We start from the raw sequence: 26509 nt of genomic DNA, 5'->3' as shown, positions 1-26509 counted from the left end.
TGTTCTGTCTCCAGTCATCAGCCTGTTGCACCCTACAGTGAGACCCCTCTGAGCAAGCACAACACTCTTCTCTAAGTTCCCACCTTCTACTTCATATGCTGCAGCTCTCTGCTCAGACATTCTGAGTGCCTGGAGCGTAGCATCGTGCCTCCTTTCTCATCTGTGTCGTCCATGTCAGCAGTGAGGATTCAGAGCTTGTCAGTGAGTGATGACGTAGGAGCTATCCTTTGTGACGTTTGTGGGGTTGGGTTTTACTTCATTTCTCCGTGATAAGACGCTTGCGCCTCTCATCTCATCTCTCATAGTGCATTCCTGTGACTTAGCTCTCCTCGGTGGCTTTTGCTCATATACATTTTCTCATTCCTTTGGGGATGTACTGCTTTGATGTCGAAGGTCTCTGGCTTTCCTCGTATATTCTTGCATGAGTCAACTGTACTTTTAACAAAGCACACTCACCTCTTTGTGTTGAGAAGGGAAATGCTGGTCTGTTTTATGTCTTGTACAGAAATCTTCTAACATTGTTACTTGTCTTACTTGCACAGTAGTTAATGTGAAACCTCTTCTGAATAGTGTTGGCGGTTAGATCTTCTTCTGCTGGGTAGGTCTGTTGATTAAAAAAAAAGAAAGAATTTGGTCATGGGCAAATAAAGAAAAGAAGCAAGTTCCTTAGAGATTTTAAAGCATAGCATATTCTTATGTTGTCAGTTTGTAAAAGAATCATATGACATACTTAAAATCTACTGCCTGCTTTTTTCCCACATAATGACTGTCTTGTGATCTAGAGTGTTTTTATTATTAGGGAGGCTGTGTGTAATTGCTCACACCTAGATAGCAGAGTAAACTGTGGAGTTTCTCTCCTTCCACCTTTACACGGATTCCAGGGATCAAACTGGGGTCTCCAGGCTGGTACAGCATCCCCCTTACCCTGTAAGCCATCTTGCCAGGCCTTTGCCATCGTCCTTTGAGCTGTCTTGTGTGTATGTGTGTGTTTAACCTAGTATAGGATCTGATCAGTAAGTGTTCTCTCTTACTTGTGTGTGTATGTGTGTATGTGTGTTTAACCTACTATAGGATCTGATCAGTAAGTGCTCTCTCTTATTTGAATAATATTAAAGAGGATTAAAATATAAATGTCTTTTTAGGGAATGCTTTAATTTGCCATTACTACAGTAGGCCGATTGTAATTATTCCTAATGTTGACCATTCTATCTCTCTGTCTTTTGTTACTTTAGAAAATTCCTGTCTAGAAGCTGCTTGGTCTGGGGATTGACTCAACTAGCAGGTGCAGAGCATGCACCCCTACTTTAGCTATGCTGCCTTAGCTTTTAATATCTACAGGAAAGCTTTTGCTAGATTTTGAACATATCTTTTTGTAACAGTAGATTTAAAATTTAAGCCAAGTTAAATATTCATGTATTTATTTCTGTTTTCTAATCATATGAGATGGTGTTGTGTTTATTTTGCTGGCTCCAAGAGTCATTTATGGTGTTGAGAACACAGATAGGGTGGTTTCAGTTTATTTTAGCTCAGATGTTGAGAAGTTCATTGTTTGCCATGGTTGTATCTGTGAACTTCTGAACCCCAGAAGGCAGGCGGTGCTTCCTGAAGTGAGGCTGATGGACTGCTCAGCTCTTGGGGCAGAAGGGCATACATAAATCCACATGGATCCATCTCAGGAATTGTAAAGGGCTGATATGTGCCAGGAAATTGAGAAGAGATGGAAGTTCAGTCATAGGGCAGTAGCTTTGGGGTGTGATGGTAATGTGAGCACCAGAAGATGAGTCGTGCCTTCTGAGGAGGTATTCATAGTGATGCCGATGCTGGCCTTGGGAGCCAAGAGGTTTTCATGTCCCCACAATTACAGACAGCCCCAGGAAGACAGTGGGGCGGAAGGTATTTTTTGTTGAGCCCCTCTGCATCCAGGAGCATGAGCCTCTATCGTGCAAAGTACTCTCTGCTCCTTAACTGTTCTGTACGTGTTGGTTGCTTGTGTCACACCTGACATACTGTGGGATCAAGTTTCCAATTGGATAGAGCAACAAGAAGGGCTTCAGTTGCAAGAGTACATGGATGGTAAGTCAGGTGTGTTGATGATTGAATTCTCTCATTCATTTGCTTACCTATTGTTCCTTGAGGTCAAGTATACATAAACACTATAAAGAGGGTTTTGGCCCCCTCCCAAGGTTAGTCTTCCTAAAGAGAAACCTTACTGTTTGTACCTCAAGGTGGCCTCTCAGACCAGTAGCTAAGCATGGTTTGGGAATCTGTCGTGGAAGACAGAAAAGCACAAACTAAATCTTACTGCCCATGCTTTTCTTTGTTTTATTTAAGCAGCAGCAGCAGCAGCTTTTCTCTTATTCTCCTCAGTGTATGAATTTTTAAAATAAGCATCAAAAAATAATGATTTACATAGTAAATGATTTTTATGTAATTAGCGACTAAAAAGAAAATAGACTGTTCCTACCAGTCTACAACAAAGGAGATGTCATAAGAACATAAAGGGGGCTGTTTGGAGGAGAGAGGCAGCCAGTGAGGGACAGGGCAAATGGAAAAGTGCAATATACACTGTGTGTAAAAATTCCATAATTTATTATATTAACTGAAAATTACTAATAAAGAAATAGTAAATGTGGACCAGAATTAAGATAAAAAATGAAAATTATTGAAAGTAAATATTAAAAGAAATTCAGAGTAAGTTCTATCACTCTGGGATGAAATAAAAATAAAACCTTCTTAATGAAAAAACAAAAAAGAAGTCCATAAAGGAAAGAATAACAAATTTGAGCCAATAGAACTTAAAAACAGTGTGCGGCAAGACGCATACTGTTCAACAGCATGAAAACTACAAGGAGGCAATATTTATAATATATGCCGATCATACTCGCAAAGTTCCTCAAACTTTTTAAAAGCCCATTAGAAAAATGGACAAATGATATGGGTGTCTTTGGGAGACATTTTGTGAATACCAATCCCCTTTGTAAAAAAGTTCAGTTTTACTGAGAAATACAGATGAAACTGACTTTTCATCTTTGTCTTCGGATGAGAAACAATTGGGAGGATGTGGGTGGCAGTGATTGAAGGCGTGGAAGAACTCTTTCTGAATGGCTGATAGGAAGAATGAGTTTGCAGGTTTTTGTTTTAAAATTTTGTATCATATATTGAAATATTAATTACTATACTCTTTTTTCCATTAGTTATACTTTCAGAACTACAAATTCACAGTTCCTTTTTCAGGAACTTTTGAGCCCATTTGGGTTTTGGAATCAGAGATTTTTTATATCACATGGAGTGAGGCCTGAAGACAGATCGACCAGAACGTTTTGGTTTCTGGAGAACAAATGAATATTCATGTCAATAGGTCATCTTTGATACCAATTGAGTCAATGCCAGAACTTTCAATTTTTTCTCCTTCAGGATCTTTTGGATTTCAGAATTATGGCTAAAACAGAGCCCTGGCAATAAAATTGAACATCAGTATCTGGATGTGGATGTGAACTGAACTTGCAGGGGAGGTGGAACTGCAAAGAGTAGGATGAGCTCATAATTTGTTCTTTACACACTTCTCTAGTTTTCTGTGGTAATGTGCATGTCTTATTTTGGTTAGCAAATAAAGGCAACGTTCTTGTGGCAGCACGTCCAGTGAGTGTTCTTAGGACTGCAGCCTGGCAACTCTCCATGCATAGGTCACCTGAGCCTGTAAGGATGAACTGGTACAGAGTGAGGACTAAGCCCACAGCTAAGCTTACAGCCAGTCCTTAATGACTTAACATTGAGTCAAAGTTTTAATTTCTAAAAGTATGTTCCACAGTAGGTAAATCACAATTTTAACAAGAGCTGTTGCTCTGAAATGAAAGTCCTTTCTCCTATTGAATTGTTTTTAACTAGCACAGTGATGTTCAATAATGATTAAAGAAAATGGACTAGGGATATAGGATATAGCTCACTGGTATAGCGCTTGTTTAACTAGTAAATTCTGCTTTAATAGTCATAATCATAATAATAATAATGGAAAATGGTTTTAATAATGGGAAAATAGTTCAAAAATAGTACTAATTTTTCTCTGTCAATTCACTGGGTATTGCTGTCATGCTCACTTTGAGTACTTATGATATGATTAAAAATAGAACTACTAGGGTAAATGCCACGGCTCACTTGAGTGTTTGCACCTGAAATGAGTGAGTCCTTGGGTTCAGTCTCTAGTATGAAGATCTCACAAAACAAAAACATCCAGACACTCCATCATAAGTGTGCTTTGTTCTTGGACAAAACATTAAACTTATATGTAACAAAGACTAATTAATATCATGTCTGAAATAATCATCATACTACTTGGTTTATTTTCTAAACATGTAAAAATACATATATCCATGTCTTGTACAAAAGGAATTTTAGTATGTTACTGAGTGTAGATAGATAGAACAAATTCTAAGAAACTAGAAAAATCAAGGATGTTTCATAACCTTGACAAATAAGCCCAGAAGGAAAAAGTTTATGAAGAGTTTTGTGTGTCTTACTTCTGTATTTATTCAGTCCTCTCAACTTTGACGCTGTAGAACACTAGCTTTTTTTCCTTTCCAGCCCTTGGATGCTCCACTTCATGTACTGTGGGGCTTATTTGCTCCTAAGTAGTTCCTTGGAAGCCAGAATGAAATAAGCTTGCAGCTGTGGGGTTGCTGTTTTGCACACTCATATAGCTGATAAATAATAGTAGAAATATTGTGTACATAAATTGGTGTGTTTTAACATTTCTAATCAGTGGAAGAAGCTAATTACTCTTCTGGTTTGTGGATCTAAATACCTTTAGCTTAAGGGAGTAGTCACAAAGATTATACCTCAAAATTTAATTTAAAAATTTTCTTTAAAACTAAGTATAGACAGTGTCTTAGTTAGGGTTACTGTCCTGTGATGAAACACCATGACTGAGGGAAGTCAGGACAGGAACTCAAGCTGGACAGGAACCTAGAGACAGGAGCTGATGCAGAGGCCATAGAGGAGTTATTGACTTGTTGGCTTGCTTTCCATGGAGCAGAACCCAAGACCACTAGCTCTGGTTGGCTGTCCCCTTTCCCATCTATGACTAATTAACAACATGCTTTACAAGCTTGCCTGTATTCTGCTTTTATGGAGGCATTTTCTCAGTTGAGGCTCCCTTCTTAAGTTGACATAAACTAGCCAGAACAGACAGTAACACATTTGCATGGCGGTGTTGCCCTGGATTTAAGGAGAAGGGACAAAAGTAATGACTGCTCTGTCTCTGCAGTAGTAGTTTTTGAGGGCAAGTTTTCCTTTCTGTTACTTTTTAGTTATGTCTGTGAAGCTGCAGAAAGAACAGCTAAGGACTTAAAATGGCGTGGACTAATAGGCAGCACCCTTTCATATGTTAGCACTTTGGGCATTTCCTTTCCAGTGTCCGTGCTGCTAGGATGTAAATAGAGTAAGGGATGCACATCAGGAACTGCCACCAACCTGACCCGTAGTGCGATTACCATTTCCTTCCACTAGCCTGCCCTGACCCCACTCTGCACCTGGCGCTTGAGACCCATTCCTAACAAGTAATTGCACTTCGTTATACATGGGGCTTTTATGGTACCTACCTTGAATGGGATGTCAAGATTGCTTGTAATGAGCAAGCTCCTGATCTTGTCTCTGAAAATTTTGGAGTCTGTCCAGTGCTTGGACACTCCTCTGCCAGTACTGAGGAGCAAAAATGTGCCTTGGAGTGTCTTGTAAGTCAAACAGTCTAAACTCTCGCATTGCCCGATGTTGTCTGTTTAATGTTGTGCTGTAACACTGCATCATACAGTGTCATTTTATTGGCTAAGATTATTCTTCATTAGGTTCTCTGTACATGTTTATTTCCCCCTCTGTACTCTGATGATGGACCAATGGGCATGGGCTACTTTTATTTTTCTGAAGTAGACTGCTTGCTTTGGAAAGTGAAGTCAGTCTTCATATTTTTGGAAGTTTGGGAACACTAGTCTGGATTTGACTTCTATAAAAAAAAAAAAAAAAGGTATTTGAAAAAGCATCCCTGTTGGCTTGATAGGAGAAAATGAGTGAAGAGGTAGCATTTTCTTTTCTACAATACTTCCTTTGACCTGTGGCTAAGAATTGTGACTGCTAGTTCTTATAACATGTACAGGTAGAATTCTATTGAATTCTTAATGGTGATATGTTGAAAGATGTCAAGGCTGTATCCAGTAGTCACACAACTTTCTCATAGCATTTTACCTGTGACATTGGGAAATAAGACAACTTCAGAGTCCTCTTCTATTCTTGATTTAAAAAAAAAAACTACCTGAAATTAGGACAATGCCCAGTATTTTAGTCTGCTCTGACTGTTCTAGTATTATACCTTACAATGAGTAATTGGTTTTCAAGTCTTGAATCGTTTCTTTCACTTCTCTGATTGCTTTTTCTTTGTTTACTTTAAGGAATTTATTGATTTCTTCCAGTTTTTTGTTTGTCTTTTCCTCCTCTTTCTTGAGGAATTTTTTATTTTCTCTTTAAGGGCCTCAAACATCTTCCTAAAGTTATTTTTAGGTTGTTTTCTTCTGATTCATCTGTGTTGGGGTGTTCTAGTCTTGCTGCTATAGAGACACTAGTATTTGGGGTGCCACGTTGCTCTTCTTGTTTTCTAGCATATTCTTACTTTGTCTGCACATCTTTTCCTCCAATTGGTGCAGTGGGTTCTGTGTCTCCAGTGATCGCTCCTCTAAGTGACAGTGGATCCGAGACTCGGGTGCTCACTCCTTGTGTTGAAATTGGACCACAGTTCTGGTCCTTCCTACACAATGACTAATTGGAAAGCGACATGAATTTATTGTTTATAATTCAGTAGAGGCTGGAATGCCTAAGGCCAATATACCAGTAGATTTGGTGTTTATTGGGAGGTTACTTATCTTTTTTCTTCTTTCTTTCTTTCTTTCTTTCTTTCTTTCTTTCTTTCTTTCTTTCTTTTTCTTCTTCTTCTTCTTCTTCTTCTTCTTCTTCTTCTTCTTCTTCTTCTTCTTCTCTCTCTCTCTCTCTCTCTCTCTCTCTCTCTCTCTCTCTCTCTCTCTCTCTCTCTCTCTGCAGGAGCTTATTTTTGAGTCTGTACTTTCTCCCCAAATTCTCACATGGTGAGGTGAAGGTCTTCCCTTCAGCCTCCCTCTTTTATAAGGACATTAATCCTATTTTTAAGTTTATAAATTTAAACATTGGTGTAAATTTCATTATAAGGATTTAGGGCTGTGCACTTAATTAACTTTCTTTAGCCTTGAGACTATGTGCTGTGAGATGTGTATGTATAAAATAACTGTCTTGGTTACATTTCTGTTTCCCTGATTAAACACATAGCCAAGGCAGCTTATAGAAGAGAGTGATTAACTTGGTGCTCATAGCTTTAGAGATGGGGAGCATGAGGCAGGCATGGCGCTGTAACAGTAGTTGAAAGCTCACATATGGAGATACAACCACTTGGTAGAGAGGGACACTGGGAATGGTATGAGTCTTTTGAAGCTTCAAAGTTTACCCCAGTAATATACTTCCTTTAGCAAGGCCACACCCTCTAATCCTTCCCAAACAGTTCTGCCAGCTAGAACCAAGTATCTAAATACGTGAGCCTTTGGGGGTCGTTCTCATTCAGACCATCACAAGTACACATACTCCCTCACTGTAATAAGTGTAATAAGATTTTTAATGATTTTTTCCTTGAATGTTTAGCTTTTTAACCATCAGCCTTCCCCTATTATTATGCAATTATTGTTACAATCATCTTTAAAATGTATATTTTTTTACTAATCTAAACTCTTCAATGTATTTATTCTCTTCTTATGTATATTGAACAGTTATAAGGACAAATCTGTAGCCTGGGTAAATACAATAGAATTGAAACGGCAGTTTAAAATAAGGTTTTTTGAAAACTATTTTGCCAACCACAGACACAGAGGAAATTCAGAGAATCATTAGATCTAACTACAAAAGCCTGTATGCCACAAAACTGGAAAATGCAAAAGAAATGGACATTTTTTTAGATAAGTACCATATACCAAAGCTAAACCAATAACAGGTAAACGATCTAAATAGATCTGTTAGTCGCGAAGAACTAGAAACTGTTATCAAAAAATCTCCCTTCCTAAAAAAGCCCAGGACTAGATGGTTTCAATGCAGAATTCTACCAGAACTTCCAAGAAGAGCTAATACCTATACTCCTTAATGTATTTCACAATATGGAAACAGAAGAATCATTGCCAAATTCCTTTATGAAGCTACAGTTACCCTGATACCAAAACCACACAAAGACCCAACCAAGAAAGAGAATTACAGGCCTATCTCACTCATGAATATCGATGCAAAAATTCTCAATAAAATACTGGCAAACCGAATCCAAGAACCCATTAGAAAAATTATCCATTATGATCAAGTAGGATTCATCCCAGGGTTGCAAGGCTGGTACAACATACGCAAATCTATCAATATAATCCACCATATAAATAAACTGAAAGAAAAAAAAAACATATGATCATTTCATTAGATGCTGAAAAAGCATTTGACAAAATTCAACACCCCTTTATGATAAAGGTCTTAGAGAGATTAGGGATACAAGGGTCATACCTAAACATAATAAAAGCTATTTACAGCAAGCCGACAGCTAACATTAAATTAAACGGAGAAAAACTCAAAGCCATCCCACTAAAATCAGGAACACGACAAGGATGTCCACTCTCTCCATACCTCTTCAATATAGTGCTTGAAGTTCTAGCAATAGCAATAAGACAAAATAAGGGGATCAAGGGGATTTGTATTGGAAAGGAAGAAGTAAAGCTTTCATTATTTGCAGATGATATGATAGTACACATAAGCGACCCCCAAAACTCCACCAAAGAACTCCTACAGCTGATAAACACCTTTAGTAATACGGCAGGATACAAGATCAACTCCAAAAAATCAGTTGCCTTCCTATACACTAAGGATAAGGAAGCAGAGAGGGAAATCAGAGAAGCATCTCCTTTCACGATAGCCACAAATAGCATAAAATATCTTGGGGTAACTCTGACCAAGGAAGTGAAAGATCTATTTGACAAGAACTTTAAGTCTTTGAAGAAAGAAATTAAAGAGGACACCAGAAAATGGAAGAATCTCCCTTGCTCTTGGATTGGGAGGATCAACATAGTAAAAATGGCAATTCTACCAAAAGCAATCTATAGATTCAATGCAATCCCCATCAAAATCCCATCAAAATTCTTCACAGATCTGGAGAAGACAATAATCAACTTTATATGGAAAAACAAAAAACCCAGGATAGCCAAAACAATCTTATACAATAAAGGATTGTCTGGAGGCATTACCTTCCCTGATTTCAAACTCTATTACAGAGCTACAGTATTGAAAACAGCTTTGTATTGGCAGAAAAACAGAGAAGTCGACCAATGGAATTAAATAGAAGACCCTGACTTTAACCCACAAACCTATGAACACCCGATTTTCGATAAAGGAGCTAAAAGTATACAATGGAAAAAAGAGAGCATCTTCAACAAACTGTGCTGGCAAAACTGAATGTCAATCTGTAGAAGAATGAAAATAGATCCATATCTATCACCATGCACAAAACTCAAGTCCAAATGGATTAAAGACCTCAATATCAGTCTGAACACACTGAACCTGATAGAAGAGAAAGTGGGAAGTACTCTACAACACATGGGCACAGGAGACCACTTCCTACGTATAACCCCAGCAGCACAGACATTAAGGGCCTCATTGAATAAATGGGACCTCCTGAGACTGAGAAGCTTCTGTAAAGCAAAGGACACTGTCACTAAGACAGAAAAGCAACCCACTTACTGGGAGAAGATCTTCACCAACCCCGCAACTGACAAAGGTCTGATCTCCAAAATATATAAAGATCTCAAGAAACTAGACCGTAAAAGGCTAATCAACCCAATTATAAAATGGGGCACTGAGCTGAACAGAGAATTCTCAACAGAAGAAGTTCAAATGGCCAAAAGACACTTAAGGTCATGCTCAACTTCCTTAGCAATCAGGGAAATGCAAATCAAGACAACTTTAAGATACCATCTTACACCTGTCAGAATGGCTAAAATCAAAAACACCAATGATAGCCTTTGCTGGAGAGGTTGTGGAGAAAGGGGTACACTCATCCATTGCTGGTGGGAATGCAAACTTGTGCAACCACTCTGGAAAGCAGTGTGGCGGTTTCTCAGGAAATTCGAGATCAACCTACCCCTGGACCCATCAATACCACTCTTGGGAATATACCCAAGAGAGGCCCTATCATACAACAAAAGTGTGTGCTCAACTATAATCATAGCAGCATTGTTTGTAATAGCCAGAACCTGGAAACAACCTAGATGCCCTTCAATGGAAGAATGGATGAAGAAAGTATGGAATATATACATATTAGAGTACTACTCAGCAGTAAAAAACAAGGACTTCTTGAATTTTGCATGCAAATGGATGGAAATAGAAAACACTATCTTGAGTGAGGTAAGCCAGACCCAGAAAGAGGAACATGGGATGTACTCACTTATATTCAGTTTCTAGCCATAAATAAAGGACATTGAGCCTATAATTCGCAATCCTAGAGAAGCTAAATAAGAAGGTGAACCCAAAGAAAAACATATAGGCATCCTCCTGAATATTAATCTTTATCAGGCGATGAAAGGAGACAGAGACAGAGACCCACATTGGAGCACTGGATTGAAATCTCAAGGTCCAAATCAGGAGCAGATGGAGAGAGAGCACGAGCAAGGAACTCAGGACTCCGAGGGGTGCACCCACACACTGAGACAATGGGGATGTTCTATCGGGAACCCACCAAGGCCCCTGGCCTGGGTCTGAAAAAGCGTGGGATAAAACCGGACTTGCTGAATGTAGCGGACATTGAGGACTACTAAGAACTCAAGAACAATGGCAATGGGTTTATGATTCTACTGCACGTACTGGCTTTGTGGGAGCCTAGGCAGTTTGGATGCTCACCTTACTAGACCTGGATGGAGGTGGGTGGTCCTTGGACTTCCCACAGGTCAGGGAACCCTGATTGCTCTTTGAGCTCTTGAGGGAAGGGGACTTAATCGGGGGAGGGGGAGGGAAATGGGAGGCGGTGGCAGGGAGGAGGCAGAAATCTTTAATAAATAAATTAATTAATTTAAAAAAAACTATTTTGCCAAATGCTCATGTTTAACTTTTTCCTTACAAATCAGCTAGTGTTATTCTAGAACTGATTTTATATACACATTATTTATCTGACATTAAAGTCTTTTGTAAAGATTTATTTTATTTTTCTGTGTGTGTGCTCGTCTGTACTTATGCCTGTTCTGGAATGAAAAGGGTTATGGAGTCCTGGAGGACTAGAGGTTAGAAAGAGCAGCAGTCCTCTGCAGAAGCAGTGCTCTTAACCACTGTGACATCTCTCCAGCCTCTTGAGCTTAGCACTTTATACTGTATTGTGTTGTAGGATGTTGTGATTTCTAGTCCCTTTTCTTTCTTTTTAAGTGAGCAAAATGATGAAAAGGTAGCTGGTCATTTTCATCTCTGTCTCCCAGAACATGTTCATTGTCTGTGCGTATTTATTACCACTGTGAGTAGCAGAGGTATATGTGTTCTATGCATTCTATGCGAAAACTCCTGTGATCTTTTTCTAGCAGGAGTTTTGAATCTACAGTGCTATAATCTGTTTCTGCATATGCAGAAAGCTAACTCTAGGAAAGTTAAGTGTCAGAGTTGCTGAAACAAGAGAAATTTATTGTTGGTGTATTTTGGATAGTAACTTGAATTTTTCGAAATAAATAATCTTTACTCTCACTGTGCTTTTTTATCCCTCACCCTCTTTGGGAATTGGCTGTTCAGGGATGAGCCAGGCCATGTGAGATGTGGTGAGAAGGGACTTGTGAAAGTACTTGTCAATCAGAGTTAGCTCCTACAGTTCACAGCTCTAGAAGAATGTAAGTAGAGGTTCACAAGCTATGTATTTGGATGTTTAAATTATAGTCCAGCTAGAAAAAGGTGAAATATGTTCCTTCCATAACGTGGAAAACACAGTGCAGATTCGACCCGTACAAGCCCTGGGTGTACCTGTGTATAGCAGCAGCCTACACTGCATCTCATCTCTAGTTCCTTTTCTTACCTTATGAGTGTCACACTGTAGCCCAGATGCTGTACTGTGAGCCTGTGGCGCATGTGTAGGAGAGAGGGTAGGACCAGGGAAGAGACCCTCACAAGCTCTGGAAGCATATCATTTGGGTGGGGAATTTGAGATCTTGCTTTTTATTCCTTTTCCATATTAAATAACTCATTGGCCATCTGCATTATGAGAAGCACAAATGAAACAGGTGAAATAATTTTAGTGATAAATTTTGTTTAATCAGTATACCTGTGGTGGTTTGAACAGGTATGGTCCCATAGACTCATGTATTTGAATGTGTGGTCCATTCAATGGACCTGTTAGGTGTAGCCTTGTTCGGAGTTCTTTAGAGGATGCTTGGCCCCTAGGGATCATTGTTACTTCCTAAGTCCTCTAGGATCTGTCATTTAGTTGAGACCTCTTAAGAGCCACCTTTCCATTTAAGCATGTCAGCTGCTTTTGACTCTTTTACTCTTTTGTTTATTCTCAGTAGTGATAGAATTCTAGTACATTTGTTTGCATAAGTAAGTTTTACCTTGCCTTGCGTTCTTATCTTCTCCCAAAGCCAGGCCTTCTGGTTCCCCTCTTGAACACTCACTGATGTTGTAATCTTTGTTCTCCACTTTCTGGAAAGCTATATGTCTAGCAGATGAATTTCCTTCCCAGAAGATCTTCTTTTTTAAATTCTCAATTTAATAGTGTGCAAAATTTCAAGCTGTACCCTGTTCTCACCAAATGTGGGAAGCATCTAGAAAGAGGGCCATGATTTTGTTTGAATGGGAACAGTGGTTTTATCTGAGGAAAAGCCACCATATCTGAGGGGGAAAAGGGATGAAGCAAGTACCAGTTAAAGTTGAGTTATAGATGATTAGTTTTTAGCATGAGTATATCTTATACAATATTTGGGACATAGTTAATGAGAGAAAAAAATTGTCTGCACATCATATTGAGTGGTGTTCTGTAGTTTATCTCAAAAACTGAAGAACAGGGCTGGAGAGATGGCTCAGCGGTTAAGAGCACTTACTGCTTTTCCAAAGGTCCTGAGTTCAATTCCCAGCAACCACATGGTGGCTCCCAACCATCTGTAATGAGGTCTGGTGCCCTCTTCTGGCCTGCAGGTATACACACAGACAGAATATTGTATACATAATAAAGTAAATAAATGTTTAAAAAAAAACAAACTGAAGAACATCAGAGCAGTAGACTTCCTTTATGTAAACTTTATATTTTAATTAATTAGAAATTAAAACAGATTTATATATGGGTGTTGGTGGTTCACACCTTTAATCCCAGCACCTGAGAGGCAGAAGCAGGTGGATCTCTGTGAGTTCGAGGCCAGCCTGATCTACAAGAGCTAGTTCCAGGACAGGCTCCAAAGCTCAGAGAAACCCTGTCTCGAAAAACCAACAATAACAAAAACCCCAAAGTTTATATAATATTGACTTTTTAAAATGAAAACCAATTTTTTACTTTCTTTTTATTTTTTGTGTTTTCACACAATGCATCCCAATCCTGCCCCCTCCCCAAACCAAACAAAATAAAATTTAAGAGAAAAAAATGGAAGGAGAAAATCTTGTCATGGAAGCTGCAGTGTAACACAGTAAATCACACAGTAAATCCCTTTATCCATCCATACATCTTTACATGTAGGCGTTCACAATAAAGAATAATTGATTTGGTTTGAGGCCCCTGGTCTCTCCTACACCACCAATGCTGGGCCCTCACTGGGGCTTTTCCTGGACATCCTGTTGCTGCCCTGTGTTGTGGAGATCCCTGGGTTTGCAGAACCAATCCCCACCCCATCCCCAGCCCCACCCTTGGTGCTCCAGTAGATCACAGATAGGGTGAATGTTGCATTGGACCAATACAGGGCTCTGGTTTTTGGACCAGGTCCTCACCACTAGGGTGAGCTCTCTTGCAGTGCCCTGGAGAATTCACCCTTGCAGAGAGAGCAAGGGGCAGGGCCAGTTCTTCTGCTTTTGAGTCCTAAGGGTGGGTTCTCTCAAATCTCCGCCTTCAGGGCCAGCTCTACTCTGTTGCCCAGGTGAGGTGTAGGGGCCACTCTCCAAATGCTGCAGCTGATGAAGGATAGGGAGCTCTTGAGACCCCAGAGCCAGCTCGAACTCTTGCCTCAGGCCTTGATGGACAGTGGTGTGGGTGTTGTGTTAGGGCATCCCCCTCTGCCCTTGTCACCACATCGGGGCTGACTCACCTACACCTTCGCCAACAGTCAGCTCTACTGTGCTGCCCAAGTACAGGGCCCACTTTCCCGGGTGCTGCAGCTGGTAAGGGGAAGGGTCAAGGAACTGGAAACCATTTTACATAACACAAATATCAACATGGATGTCATTGTTTTCTGCTTTTGCAAATCTGTGACTTTCTGTCTGGATTCTCTGCCTTCAGTAGATGTGCTTTCACAAGGATGGTCAATTTGTACAGTCTGTTCAATACCTGAAAAAGCAAAAGGAGCACAGAGCAAGTTGGAATTTTTTATTTGTAAAAATAGTTTGACCTTGGGATTTAGTGAGAAACTTCTTAGGAGGGCCCCGAGCATCCTTTGCTAACCACTGTACTTTGAATAGCAGAGCCTATCCGCTCTTCTTATATTGGAGAAGATGTATCTAAGCAGAATAAACAATCTTTTTGAAATTCTAATGGATCAAAGTACAATATTAAAATAACTTAAAATGGCAATTCAGTTAAACAATTTTTTGAGGTGGGGGGAGGCAGGGTTTCTTTGTAGCTCTGGGGCCTGTCCTAGAACTAAGCCAGGTTGGCCTTGAACTCATAGAAATCCACCTGCCTCTGCCTCCCGAGTGCTGGGATTAAAGATATTTGCCACCACTGCCCAGCTACATCCATGCATCCAGTAAGATAACCGTTATTTAAAAGCCATGGTAACAGTTGGCTTTGTTCAGTAGGTACATTATCAGTTTTCTATGCTGAATAACTGCATTTCTTTTGGACTACAGCTTTATTGCTATAAATTTCAGTAGATAGGTCATGTGATCATATAGCTGCTCCTGGCAAAAGTATAACCTTCTGGGAGAAGATTCTGAAACAATTAACTGATTGTCGTCTCATATGAAGAGGTGATGCAAATGTACACAAGCGTGAGAATTAGAAATAGTTCCTGCAGTTGCTTGGACAACTGAGAAAATTAAAGGATTTCACCAGAAATAGAGCAGATGAAAAGATATGTTGGGGTGGGATAAAGATTTGGTAAGTTTAGTTTTTGGTGGAAGAGGTAAATGGCTTGAAACAGAGACGGTTGTGATTGGATTGAGCAAACTGTTGAGGTAGCGGTGAGATTTCCACGGAAAGTGACTGTAGTGCAAGAAGAAGACAAGGAAAACACAGGCTGGGGGTGTCAGTCTTAGGAAAGGGGACTAAGGAGAGTTAGGAGGGGCTCTGTGAAGGAAATGTCATCGAGATGAAGCGAGAAGAGGTCTTGAGAAGGCTGTGTGGGCAGCAACAGAAAGTGCTGTGTGGAATTGGGGGATGGTGGTAACTGGTTCCTAAATCTGTCATTACAGAGCCTTGGACATCTAGGAAACGGGCTTTGATTGTTTCTTGTACTAGGTTGGGGTTGGAGGTGAGAAGAACAAATTTTGGACTTGTCTGAAGCCACAGAAATCCGTGTTTCCCAGCTTGGCTTGTTCTGGCTCCTCAGGACCATCTTTACTCGAGTGTTAATTGTGTAAAGGACAATGTGTAGTAGGAGGCCACTTGTTTGTTATCCGGCCGCCCAAACTCCCAAAATAACCACAAAGAAAATTATATTATTTAAAACACTACTTGGCCAGTGACTCTAACATATTCTTACTACATATTAAATTAACGCATTTCTATTATATTTTGCCATGAGGCTCGTGGCCTACTGGTAAGGTTCCAGCTAGTGGCTTGCGTCTCTCTCCTCTGGCGGCTCCATAGTGATGGAGGAAGGTCATTGGTTAAATAAAGAAACTGCCTTGGCCCTTATAGGATAGAAAATTAGGTAGGCGGAGTAAACAGAACAGAATGCTGGGAGGAAGGGGAAGTGAGGCAGATGCACACTCCTCTCCAGGGCAGATGCGATGCAGCCAGCCACCAGGTCAGACTTGCTGAATCTTTCCCGGTAAGACTGGTGCTAAACAGATTATTAGAGATCGGTTGATCGGGATATGAGAATTAGCCAGTAAGGGCTAGAGCTAATGGGCCAAGCAGTGTTTAAAAGAATACAGTTTGTGTGTTGTTATTTCGGGGCATAAGCTAGCCAGGCAGCTGGGAGCCGGGTGGCAGGAACACAGCCCGCAGCTCCTTCAACACCATGGCATCTCTCTGACTTTGCCTTCTTTCTCCCAGCATTCAGTTTAGTTCTCTTCCCCCTCTGCCTAGCTCTATTCTACCCTATCAAAGGCCAAGGCAGATTCTTTACTCAGTAACCATTGAAAGCAACACATAGACAGAAGGACCTCCCACACCAACAATGGAGTTTAAAAAGTTGTTCCGGTAGAACTTATTCCTCAGTCAACCTGATTTTACAATAGCAAGGCTTTCTGATATATGTTTATATATTAGGTAAAACACTGGCCTTTGGGTCCGATTCACTCTGCACTTTGCTACTCCCTATGCCTTGAAGAGATGGAGTTCTACCTCAGTTAGATGCGGGAATAGAGTGGGAGTATCCTCCAGGCTATGCTGTGCACTTGTGACATTTGTTTCTTCTTTCTGTCTTCCTGTGATAGGTTCACCAAGCTGAAGAGCCTTAACCTTTCCAATAACCACTTAGGAGTCTTTCCATCAGCAGTCTGCAGCATTCCTACCCTAGCAGAGCTGAATGTGTCTTGCAATGCTCTTCGAGAAGTGCCAGCAGCTGTTGGAGCTATGCAGAAGTACGTACTTTAAACCACGGGGAAATCTGGGAAGCTCTGTGGAAGTTTCACATTATGTTAGTTTGTTATGTTTGCCAAGGAAGTGCTGGCCTCACATCTAGCAGTAAGGCATGAGTAGTGTGTAGAGGTCACTTGTTAGGACTTTACTTTTTCAAAGGCTTGTAAAAAACTAAAATATAGTTTTAAACTGCAGTTCCTATGAATCAGTATATCCAAACATAAGAGAGTTTTCATTTTCTGAAGTATTAGAAATTAATTTTAAGAAAAAATAAGTGCATATTGGGGCAGATTTGTATTGCAATTAGCATACTTCCCCATGTAGACCTTTGCAAGCTGAGGAAGTAGGTAACATTTCCCATTTTAATCGAAGGTTAAGATCCTTATTTCCAATTTTGTCCCCCTTGTTCATTGTTACCTTCTGCCTGTCCTTATGCATTTTGCAGCGTTACAGTAATGCAATCTTCATGAACTTGTATGTTGAAAATGTACATTTTTCTGTGTAATTGTTATGTCTTCTTTGATAGCCTGCAGACATTTTTGCTGGATGGGAATTTTCTCCAGTCTCTTCCTGCCGAGTTGATGAACATGCACCAGCTCAGCTATCTGGGTCTTTCCTTTAATGAATTCACTGACGTCCCGGAGGTATTGGAGAAGTTGACTGCTGTGGATAAGCTCTGTATGGCTGGGAACTGTATGGAGACCCTCAGACTACAGGCTTTAAGAAGAATGCCTCATATTAAACACGTGGACCTACGGTAACCTCTTTTGAGAAATGCATCTCGTTTGAGTGATTGGCTTGTATTGTTGGGTAAACTAGTCCACAGAGGGAAGAAATGACGAATTATGGGGGTTTCTTCTTCCCTGAAGCTTGCTTTAAAAAAATCCCACTTTGGTTTTGTGAACCTGAATCCAGTTTTAATTCGCATGAATATATGGGAGCACTGGAGCAGAGGACTCTATATATAAACTGGAAATCATCGAGAGCATGGTGGACATTGTTCCCAGTCTGAGACATTTGATACTGTGGAGCATCTCTTGTTTTCTGTTTGTTTGTTTTTCCTTAACTTAATGTACGTATTAAATTAAAATGTTTTAATTTCTTCTCTGTCCATTCAAGTGGCTCAGAGTTTTGCTTATCATTCTTCACAAAACATAAATTCTGTTATTAATCTCCAATCAGATACAAGGTTAGCTGCCCCCTCTACTCTGATCCCTCATAAAAGCAGAGAGCCTTCATTTTAGTCTAACCACTCTGAAACCCAACTAGAAGCCTTGGCACTGTCCTTGCTGCCCATGGGTGCTTTGTCATCAGCCTTTGGAAGGTCAGGTTCTACTGGGTTTTTTCTTTTTTGTTTTTGGGTTTTTTGCTTGTTTGTTTTTTCAAGATAGTGTTTTTCTGTGTAGTTTTGGAAGCTGTCCTTGAACTCGCTCTGTAGACCAGGCTGGCCTTGAACTCACAGAAATTCACCTGCTTCTGCCTCTTGAGTGTTGGGATTAAAGGCAGGTGCCTGCACCACTGAGCTAGTGATTTTTAATCACTGAGCTACCTTACGCAAGAGGATCCATGTTTTCATTCTCTTAAAGATTTATTTATTTTATTCTATGTGTATGAGTGTTCTGCCTGAATACACATATGTACCACGTACACGCCAGTTCCCACTGATGTCAGAAGAAGGTGTCGAGTCCCCTAGAAATGATGTTATGAGCTGCCATGTAGATGCTAGGAACTCAATCCTGGTCCTCAGCAAAGGCAAGCAAGTGCTTTTAACTGCTGAGCTATCTCTTATGTGCCCAAGGAGGAAGATTTTTAAGTTTTATCTTTTTAAAAGAAAAGAGCCTGTTATGGACTCGACTTCTTACAAAACAATGTATAGGACTGAGTCTTTAGTGCTAGCTTGCTCAGTTTGGTACTTTTTCAACTAAATTATTCCCCCCATTAACCAGAAGTTGATGCCTGTTGGCCATAGTAAATCTTGAGCGAGTTAATTTCTATGCTTCTGCTTCTGATTTATAAATTACAATTAATAATAGAGCATAATTCGTGAAGTTGTGGAGAGAATTGAGTTGAGTTGCCTAATACTCCCAGTAAAGGGTTATGTTCAGTTGTTACCCGACTGAGGCCTGTTTCCACTCCTGAAGCCTGCTCAACGTCTTTCTTGGCGTCTTCACTCTGTTTGTAGAAGTGGGTCTGTCCTTCTTTTGGTACCTACTTTTCTTCTGAAGCTCATTCAGTAAAGAGCCTTTATTTGCTCCCTTTCTTCCCACTTATGTGGTTTGGCTTGTGGACCACACATCCTGCCAATGGAGAGTTGCTTGGCTTCATCTCTCCTCACACTAAAGAAGGCTGGCTTTCCTAACTTGAAAAATGGTGTGCAGGACTAGAATCTTAATTTAGCAAATAGAAATAGTTGTAATTTATCTGAATTGGAGAACTTTTTAGAATGGGACAGGGACCAACGCTTTGTCTGGTTAAATTTATTTACAAGCATAATGTTATTAACTCTGAGTTGTTTAATATATAATTTTATATCTCAGAATTTAGGTCTCTTTTTTTTCAGTGACTCAATATATATATAAATCACACATCAAGGCTTATTATTACTTATAAATGCCTGGTCTTGGCTTGGCTTGCTGTTAGCCAGCTTTTCTTAATTTAACCCATCTACCTTTTGCCTCTGGACTTTTCAACTTTCTCTTACTTCTGTAGATCTTCCTTATTCTGTGGCTGGGTGACTGGCCCTTAATGTCCTACTCTCCTTGTTCTCTCCCTTCTTCCTCCTCAGATTCTCCTGTTTATACTCTTTCCATGCCAGCCCCGCCTATCCTTTCTCCTGTCTTGCTATTGGCCATTCAGCTCTTTATTAGACCAATCAGGTGGTTTAGACAAAGAATTCCAGCTTCACAGAATTAAGCAAATGCAGCATAAACAAAAGCAATACAACTTAAAACAATATTCTACAAAGGCATTCTTCTGTATAATCAATCATTCCTCAACTTTGCTTAGCCCTCTGTCTTCTTGGGACCAGTTTCATTCAGCTGCCAGTGGACCATTTATCCTTAGTTTTGCTTTTTTATATACTCACCCATATCTGTGAAGTAGTCTTAAGTTTTCCTAGCTTTTACCTGCTTCCACCCCACTAGCATACAAGTCCTGTGCACGAGAGGATCTGTCTTAGAGCTGCTCAGTGTATTCTCCAGCACAGCCTGGGAAGCCGTTCCTTGCTGCTCTTCCACAGTGAGATAGAAACCATGTTTTAGAAATGTGTGGTGGGGCTGGAGAGATGGCTCAGCGGTTAAGAGCATTGACTGCTCTTCCAAAGGTCTGAATTCAATTCCCAGCAACCACATGGTGGCTCACAACCATCTGTAACGAGGTCTGGTGCCCTCTTCAGGCACAAATGCACACAGAATATTGTATACATAATAAATAAATAAATAAATAAATAAAGAAAGAAAGAAAGAAAGAAAGAAAGAAAGAAAGAAAGAAAGAAAGAAAGAAAGAAAGAAATGTGTGGTGACTTGACATTGATGCTGTGTTCACACACTATATGACAGATTGGTTACACAGGAAGAACAGCCGATGAAAGTGGTAGATTTGAGTAGCAAGTCATGTGATAGAAGCTGTGTGCTTGTGTGTTCTGTGATTACTTAGAAATTTAGAAAACAGCCCTTTCTTGTGGCCTGCTAGGCAATGTTCTTACTTATCCATGATCTCACAGTGTTAGTATATAGTAGGTAAAGCCCTTGCTAAGTACTTTGAATGGAGGAGAACATGAATATAGCCAGCCATGTTACTACTCCTTCCACTTAGCTTGTAGCACGCTTGAAAGTCACAAACTGCATTGTTCTTTGATCTGGAAGCCACAGTGCCACTTCCTGTGAACTACTATTCCCAGCTCTCCACACCCTTGGGATTCAGATGGGTGCTTCCTTCTCAATAGCACCTGCTTTGTAGGTTCTCTGTATTTTGTACATTGCTACAATATCATCACATACTCATAGTTCTCCTGTGGAACAGTGCAAAGCACTTCATCTTGTTACTCTGATCAATATAAAGCCAGAGGTCATCATCCTGTCCTTGCCATGATCATGACCACAGCCCTTCACAGTGTACCCAGAACTGGAGCACAGGTATTTCTTTCATTTTCTTAACTATTTTGAAGAATAGGAAAGATGTTTTTCTCATTTTGCAGATAGGAGGTGACTGTTGCTCTGGGTTCTCCACCTAGAGCTAGAAGATAATCCTTCAAGCTGCTCTTCTACACACAGGAATGCCACCTTTCCTTTCCTCATAGACTTTTTTAAGTCCTTATTAAAACAGAGTTTTTGATCATCTTGGTACCAATACAGTGACTTGTAGGTAGGTGAGTTGCTATATAAAATGAAGATAATACTATCATGGTTATTCAAAGTGTAATTTTGGGAAGAACATAAAACATTCTTTAAATTCTTTCAGTTCTGTTTTCTCAAAAATAAGGCTTGTTTTTATCCATCGTGCACATTCTGATAGTTTAGTGAGCATTTGGAAATAGGCACATTTCTGGGTTAAGGCCAAATTTTGAATCTTTGAACCTAGAACAAGGAAAGAAGGAATGATGTTTTTAAGCATCGTTTTAGGGACATTTGAAGACACTATGTGCTACCCTTGGTTGTTGACAGATTCTTGCTCTGCTGTCACTCATCCTTGTGTTTTGGTCAGTGGCTTTATGATAGTTCTCTTGATCGTTTGTATGCATACCTATTTTGTTTATTGAAGAGCAGAAACCCCGTAGAATGTTTGATCTCCATGCATAATAACAATGCCTTTTATCAAGTACACAAGCTTGGAGCTTTCTCACCTTGGGAGAGAGATGTTTCTTTCCAAAGGAGGTGTAGACTTCCTTGGCACCAAGAAGTGATGTTTTCATCTGTTTTCTTGCAGTGGACACTAAATTTATATTTGTTATATTGATTTCATATCTTTTTCATATTGATCCATTGCTGCTTGTCTTTCACTGCTTATCTGCAATAACTTCACTCAGTCCAGTAGTTGTCATGCTGCCATCTTCCTATGCTTCCTTTTATGATTTCTCAAATCCTGGGTGCCAGTGTTCAGTGTCTTCTCCACTTTGCTCTTTGAGTAGTAGTCTCTGTATGGAAATAGCTTTGGCTATCAGTTCGGATGCTGAGAATAAAGAATCCCTGTACCTACATTTCCATCTCTGGTGTTCCCATTCGATATGTGGCTTGAGGTCATTGTCCTTGATTCTGTCCTTTATGATTGCCCATCTACTTTTCTTTACATTTGTCTCTTCCTCTAGGGAGCCAGTGCAGTAGTATGTCTGGGTTTGTTTCCCATGTTCTTTCCAGTATGCTATCTGTACTACAGCCTCTTTCTTTGGAAGTAAGTGCCTAAGTGGATATTTTTTCTTCTCTTGAAGTGAATTAGGTAAAATCAATACACTTGCTCCCTCCCTTCTAGCCTTCATGACCTAAATAGTGTTTCAAATTGTGTTTTGAAATATATCATAAAGGCTCAGACTTCTAGAATTATAGCTAAAAATAACTAGTGTATCTTGCCAGTTAAACAAGGCAGATGCTAAAATTGAAGATGGCAGGGGGAGCTTTAATACAGGGAGAACTGAGTCCTGTCTCATCACTTCATACTATATGGGTTCAGCAGTTTATTTATAGTATTGTGGTTAAGTAGCTCATGTTTGTGTCCTTCCTCCTTAAGATTGAACATACTCAGAAAGCTTATAGCAGATGAAGTGGACTTTGTGCCGCATGTCACCCAGCTTGACCTGCGAGACAATAAACTTGCTGATCTAGATGCTATGGTTTTCAACAACATAGAAGTTCTGCACTGCGAAAAAAATCAGCTGGTGACACTGAACATTTGTGGCTATTTCCTAAAAGCGCTCTATGCTTCTTCTAACGGTAAGTGCAGACCACATCCAGGCTGCGCTGTTTGCCCAGTATCATCATCTCGGCCTTACTGACTTTCTTCTTTCCTCATTTACTAAAATAAGGATCAAATCCTTCCAAGATAAAAGTCATAAAAGAAGAATGTTGCCTTGGTATTTACAGGAACCAGAAGGGAAGATTTTATTGTTCCTAGCTTGCTTTTTGCATTATGATAAATTGCTCCCACTGGTCATTTGTTTCTTCTGCTTAAAGTAAGGGCGAGGTAAACTGTTTTATTGACTTCCTGACTAAATGCTAGAGGGTGGGAAGTCCACTGTAGGCTCCAATCAAGACCTGCAATCTCATGTTCCATTACTAGGGGACTCCTCAAAGATAAACCTGAACCATGTGCCCACAGGAATATCATGACAGCAAGGTTCTTAGTTATTTAATAAAACCCTTATTTGGGGGTTGTTTTTTTAAATTATGGGATGTAGGTGTGGAATCAGATAGTGAGACTTTTAAGAGAGATCCTTAGGAAGAGGAGGTCTGTGCTAGTAGTGGTGCTTTCAGATTAATAGCGAGAACAGTAGGCAAGACACACTTACAACAGAGGAGCGAGAGAATCCACACCACCACTTGTCCAGGCTACTAAGATGTACTTCATGTGAGCTAAGGGAACCTGCAGGCAGGCCATAAATGTGTTCCATGGCTCATTTCTCTAAGGTGGGTACCTGAAATGTTACATTGGAAAGAAAACAGCTGGTACCAAAAATTAATCTATAAGCCTCTTACTGGGACCAGAATAAGCAGCTATATAATTCTTATGAATTAAGAGAGCAGGCCTTTCAGAAACTGCTCCTGCAGAAAGTGGTGTCATATTTCCTAAGTTCAGAAAACCTTTTGATCTGACCAGCAGAGCTCTTTTGTGATGCTCTAGAATATGGTGTTTCAGTTGTGAGGGAGTCAACAAGGAAGACCTTTCGGTTTTATGGATGACATGAGTATTAAAAATATGGTGTTCATTTGAATGACCTTTTAGGTGCAGTTTGGCACACAGAACCACGAGAAAGCACATAAACAAATGGGAACAGAGAATGAATGACTCACGGTTGCGTGGGAGGATGGCTTTAGTCTCCTGCAGTTAAAGTAATACAAGAAGATGCATTGTACTTCCTAAACTAAATACACAGAGGAGGCCAAAAGTACAGTGCTTTCTACAGACAAAGGCTCGTGGGTAGTAATGTGTTTGTGCTTCTTCCCTTTGTAGAACTTGTTCAACTCGATGTTTACCCAGTTCCAAATTATCTGTCTTACATGGATGTCTCAAGGTAAGAAGACAGCACCTCACAGAACTGTTGGCCTATTGGGGAGTTCTTTAGCTGATTCTGTCCAAGCCTATGCTAAGATGTTTTATAAATTTTTGAAGGACAGTAATACTGACTAAAATGTTTTAAAATAATAAAAAATTAAACTTAATTTAAAGTTTCATTTTTAAAAAAAGGACCTTTGGATGCCATCTGTGTTTTTCTTATACCTGAGATCAAACTCTGGGTCTCCTACAAGCTAAGCAAGCTCCTACCAATGAGGTACCATCCCTAGCTCTGAAACCAGTTTAGATCCTAGGTTTGTATATAAAGACTGGAGACTTCAGGGTAACTTGAAGGTCCACTAGCCCTTTATATATCAGCTGTATCTTGTGTCCCTGCCCCCCCAGGAACTATGAGGCTACGGTTTATAACACTGCTGTGTCTCTAAGTTCCCTTTTGTCACTTTGTACACACATGTACTTGCCAAAAGCTCTGAGAGCTGCTGGGCTCTTAGCTTGCTTTAGGTAGACAGGCTTTCATGCGGCTTTGCTTGTGCAGTGAGTCTTACTTATTCTAGTGCCGAAAAATACAAAAATAGATCCCCCCCGGTGACATAAAGGCATGACTTTGTCTACATTATAAATTTACACAAGTGAAACTTCAGTAATTTTAACCTACTAAAATTGAAACTCACTTTAAGGAAATACCCAAAATATGAGAACACATAGGAGTCTGGCTCTCTGAAGATACCTACTGTTAGCCATTTGAGGGTGTGAATTGTGGTGTGCTTGTGAATCACCATATCGTTGCAATCCCCATGGCAGTGTGAGTTATAAAGTATAGAATTTTACCTTTCATCATGAAAGCACACAAATTTAGCTATTTTAATAATAAATACCTTTTCAGTTTTTAGCTATTGGGAGAATTATTCCAATTGCAACTTTACTATGAACTTAGAAATAAAGTTCTTTGAATTGTTTCATGAATTTTCTATTAAGTTGCTATAGTTTTATTTCATTAACTTAAGCTCAGACATTACTTGATTTAGTTCTTAGATTTTTTTCCTACCACTTCTTATCAAAGCTCAGGATTTAATATACATATCGGGAGTTTGTATACATATGTACATATATATACTGTGTATAGATTTACTTCAGAGAGTTGGCTATAGAACCTGTTTTCCTATTACTCATAGAATGTATTTGGCACATAGTCCTCTTAGGAATCCCTAGGCCAAGACCCTGAATTTGTAACTTCAATATTGCTTATCTTCCTCTGTGACTCTGGCACATGCCAGCCTCATGTGTTTGTGTGCCCATCTGATATGCATGTTCACCTCATGTGCCCTGCCTCCCAGGGTGTTGAGCAAGGTTTTTCGTGGACCTTAAGAGTTCTTCAGTGCAGAATTCTACACTACCATTTATAGTTTTAATTTCCTCCTTATGCTGTGATTGCTGAAGGACTTCTATTTTTCTTTCTATTTTTCTGTGTTGTTCATCTGTTCAAGAGTTAACTATTATAAAATAAGTTTTTGAGTATAACAGTGTGTGCCCATATAAATAGTAAGAAAACAATGTCTTCTATTTCCATATTTAATCAAAACGTTCATAATTCTTTTTCACTTCATGGACAGCCCACCATGTTATTAAAACGTCCCAAGCATCATGTTTGCTCAGCCTTGTGCAGCTGTTCATCATGCATTCATCTTGACAAACGTGTGTGGCCTTTGATGCCCTCGCTTGGGAGTAGGAGGGGAGAAATAGCTATGTGCTTTTATGTGTGCCTCATTACTTTACATATTTTTATTTAAAGGTAAAAGAAAGAAATTCAAATATAGTATATTTTTCTAGTGGTCAGATCATTTAATAATGTCATAATTGGTTCAGTTCACTTGTTTCTGGTAACTGTAATTATTGTTAAATGCCCAAGTAAACATTTTCAAATAATTCTAAGTCTTCACTGTAGTGCACCATTTCATTTCCCGTTCTTCCCAGTAGCTGTATTTTTATGATGCCAGGAAGAATTGGAAATTATTTTAATACCAATGGTAAAAATGTGAACTTGAAAGTAATACTTGGTTAGTTTATAATTGACTTACCTGGATCACTTTTCCCTCTTTCTAAATTCACAGTGGTCTCTGAAGGGGTGTTAATATCTAGAGGTAGTGATCTTTTAAATGTTAGAGATGACGCTAATGGCGTATCTGTGTTAGTTTATTTCTTCTCTTTTATAATGATTCATCTTGATTTTAAAATACAGTGATTTTCATATATCCTTTTGATCTTGCTCATTACAATTTGGCATTTTTTTTTAAGTTT

General features: G+C 39.6%; 1 protein-coding gene across 1 annotated transcript in view; it reads left to right on the top strand.

Moving 5' to 3' along the window:
- The window catches only part of Phlpp1 (PH domain and leucine rich repeat protein phosphatase 1), a 216948-nt gene that overhangs the window by 134326 nt on the left and 56113 nt on the right, over window positions 1-26509 (top strand). Inside the window, exons 5-8 of the mRNA XM_075987628.1 lie at window positions 16849-16995; window positions 17520-17750; window positions 22712-22914; window positions 24152-24212. Coding sequence (XP_075843743.1) covers window positions 16849-16995; window positions 17520-17750; window positions 22712-22914; window positions 24152-24212 — 642 coding nt within the window. The remainder of the gene's footprint in view (window positions 1-16848; window positions 16996-17519; window positions 17751-22711; window positions 22915-24151; window positions 24213-26509) is intronic.

This window comes from Microtus pennsylvanicus, chromosome 10 (genome assembly GCF_037038515.1).
Source record: "Microtus pennsylvanicus isolate mMicPen1 chromosome 10, mMicPen1.hap1, whole genome shotgun sequence".
Taxonomy (NCBI): Eukaryota; Metazoa; Chordata; class Mammalia; order Rodentia; family Cricetidae; genus Microtus; species Microtus pennsylvanicus.
Note: the sequence above shows the minus strand (reverse complement) of the source record. Positions and strands in the feature narration are given on the sequence as shown.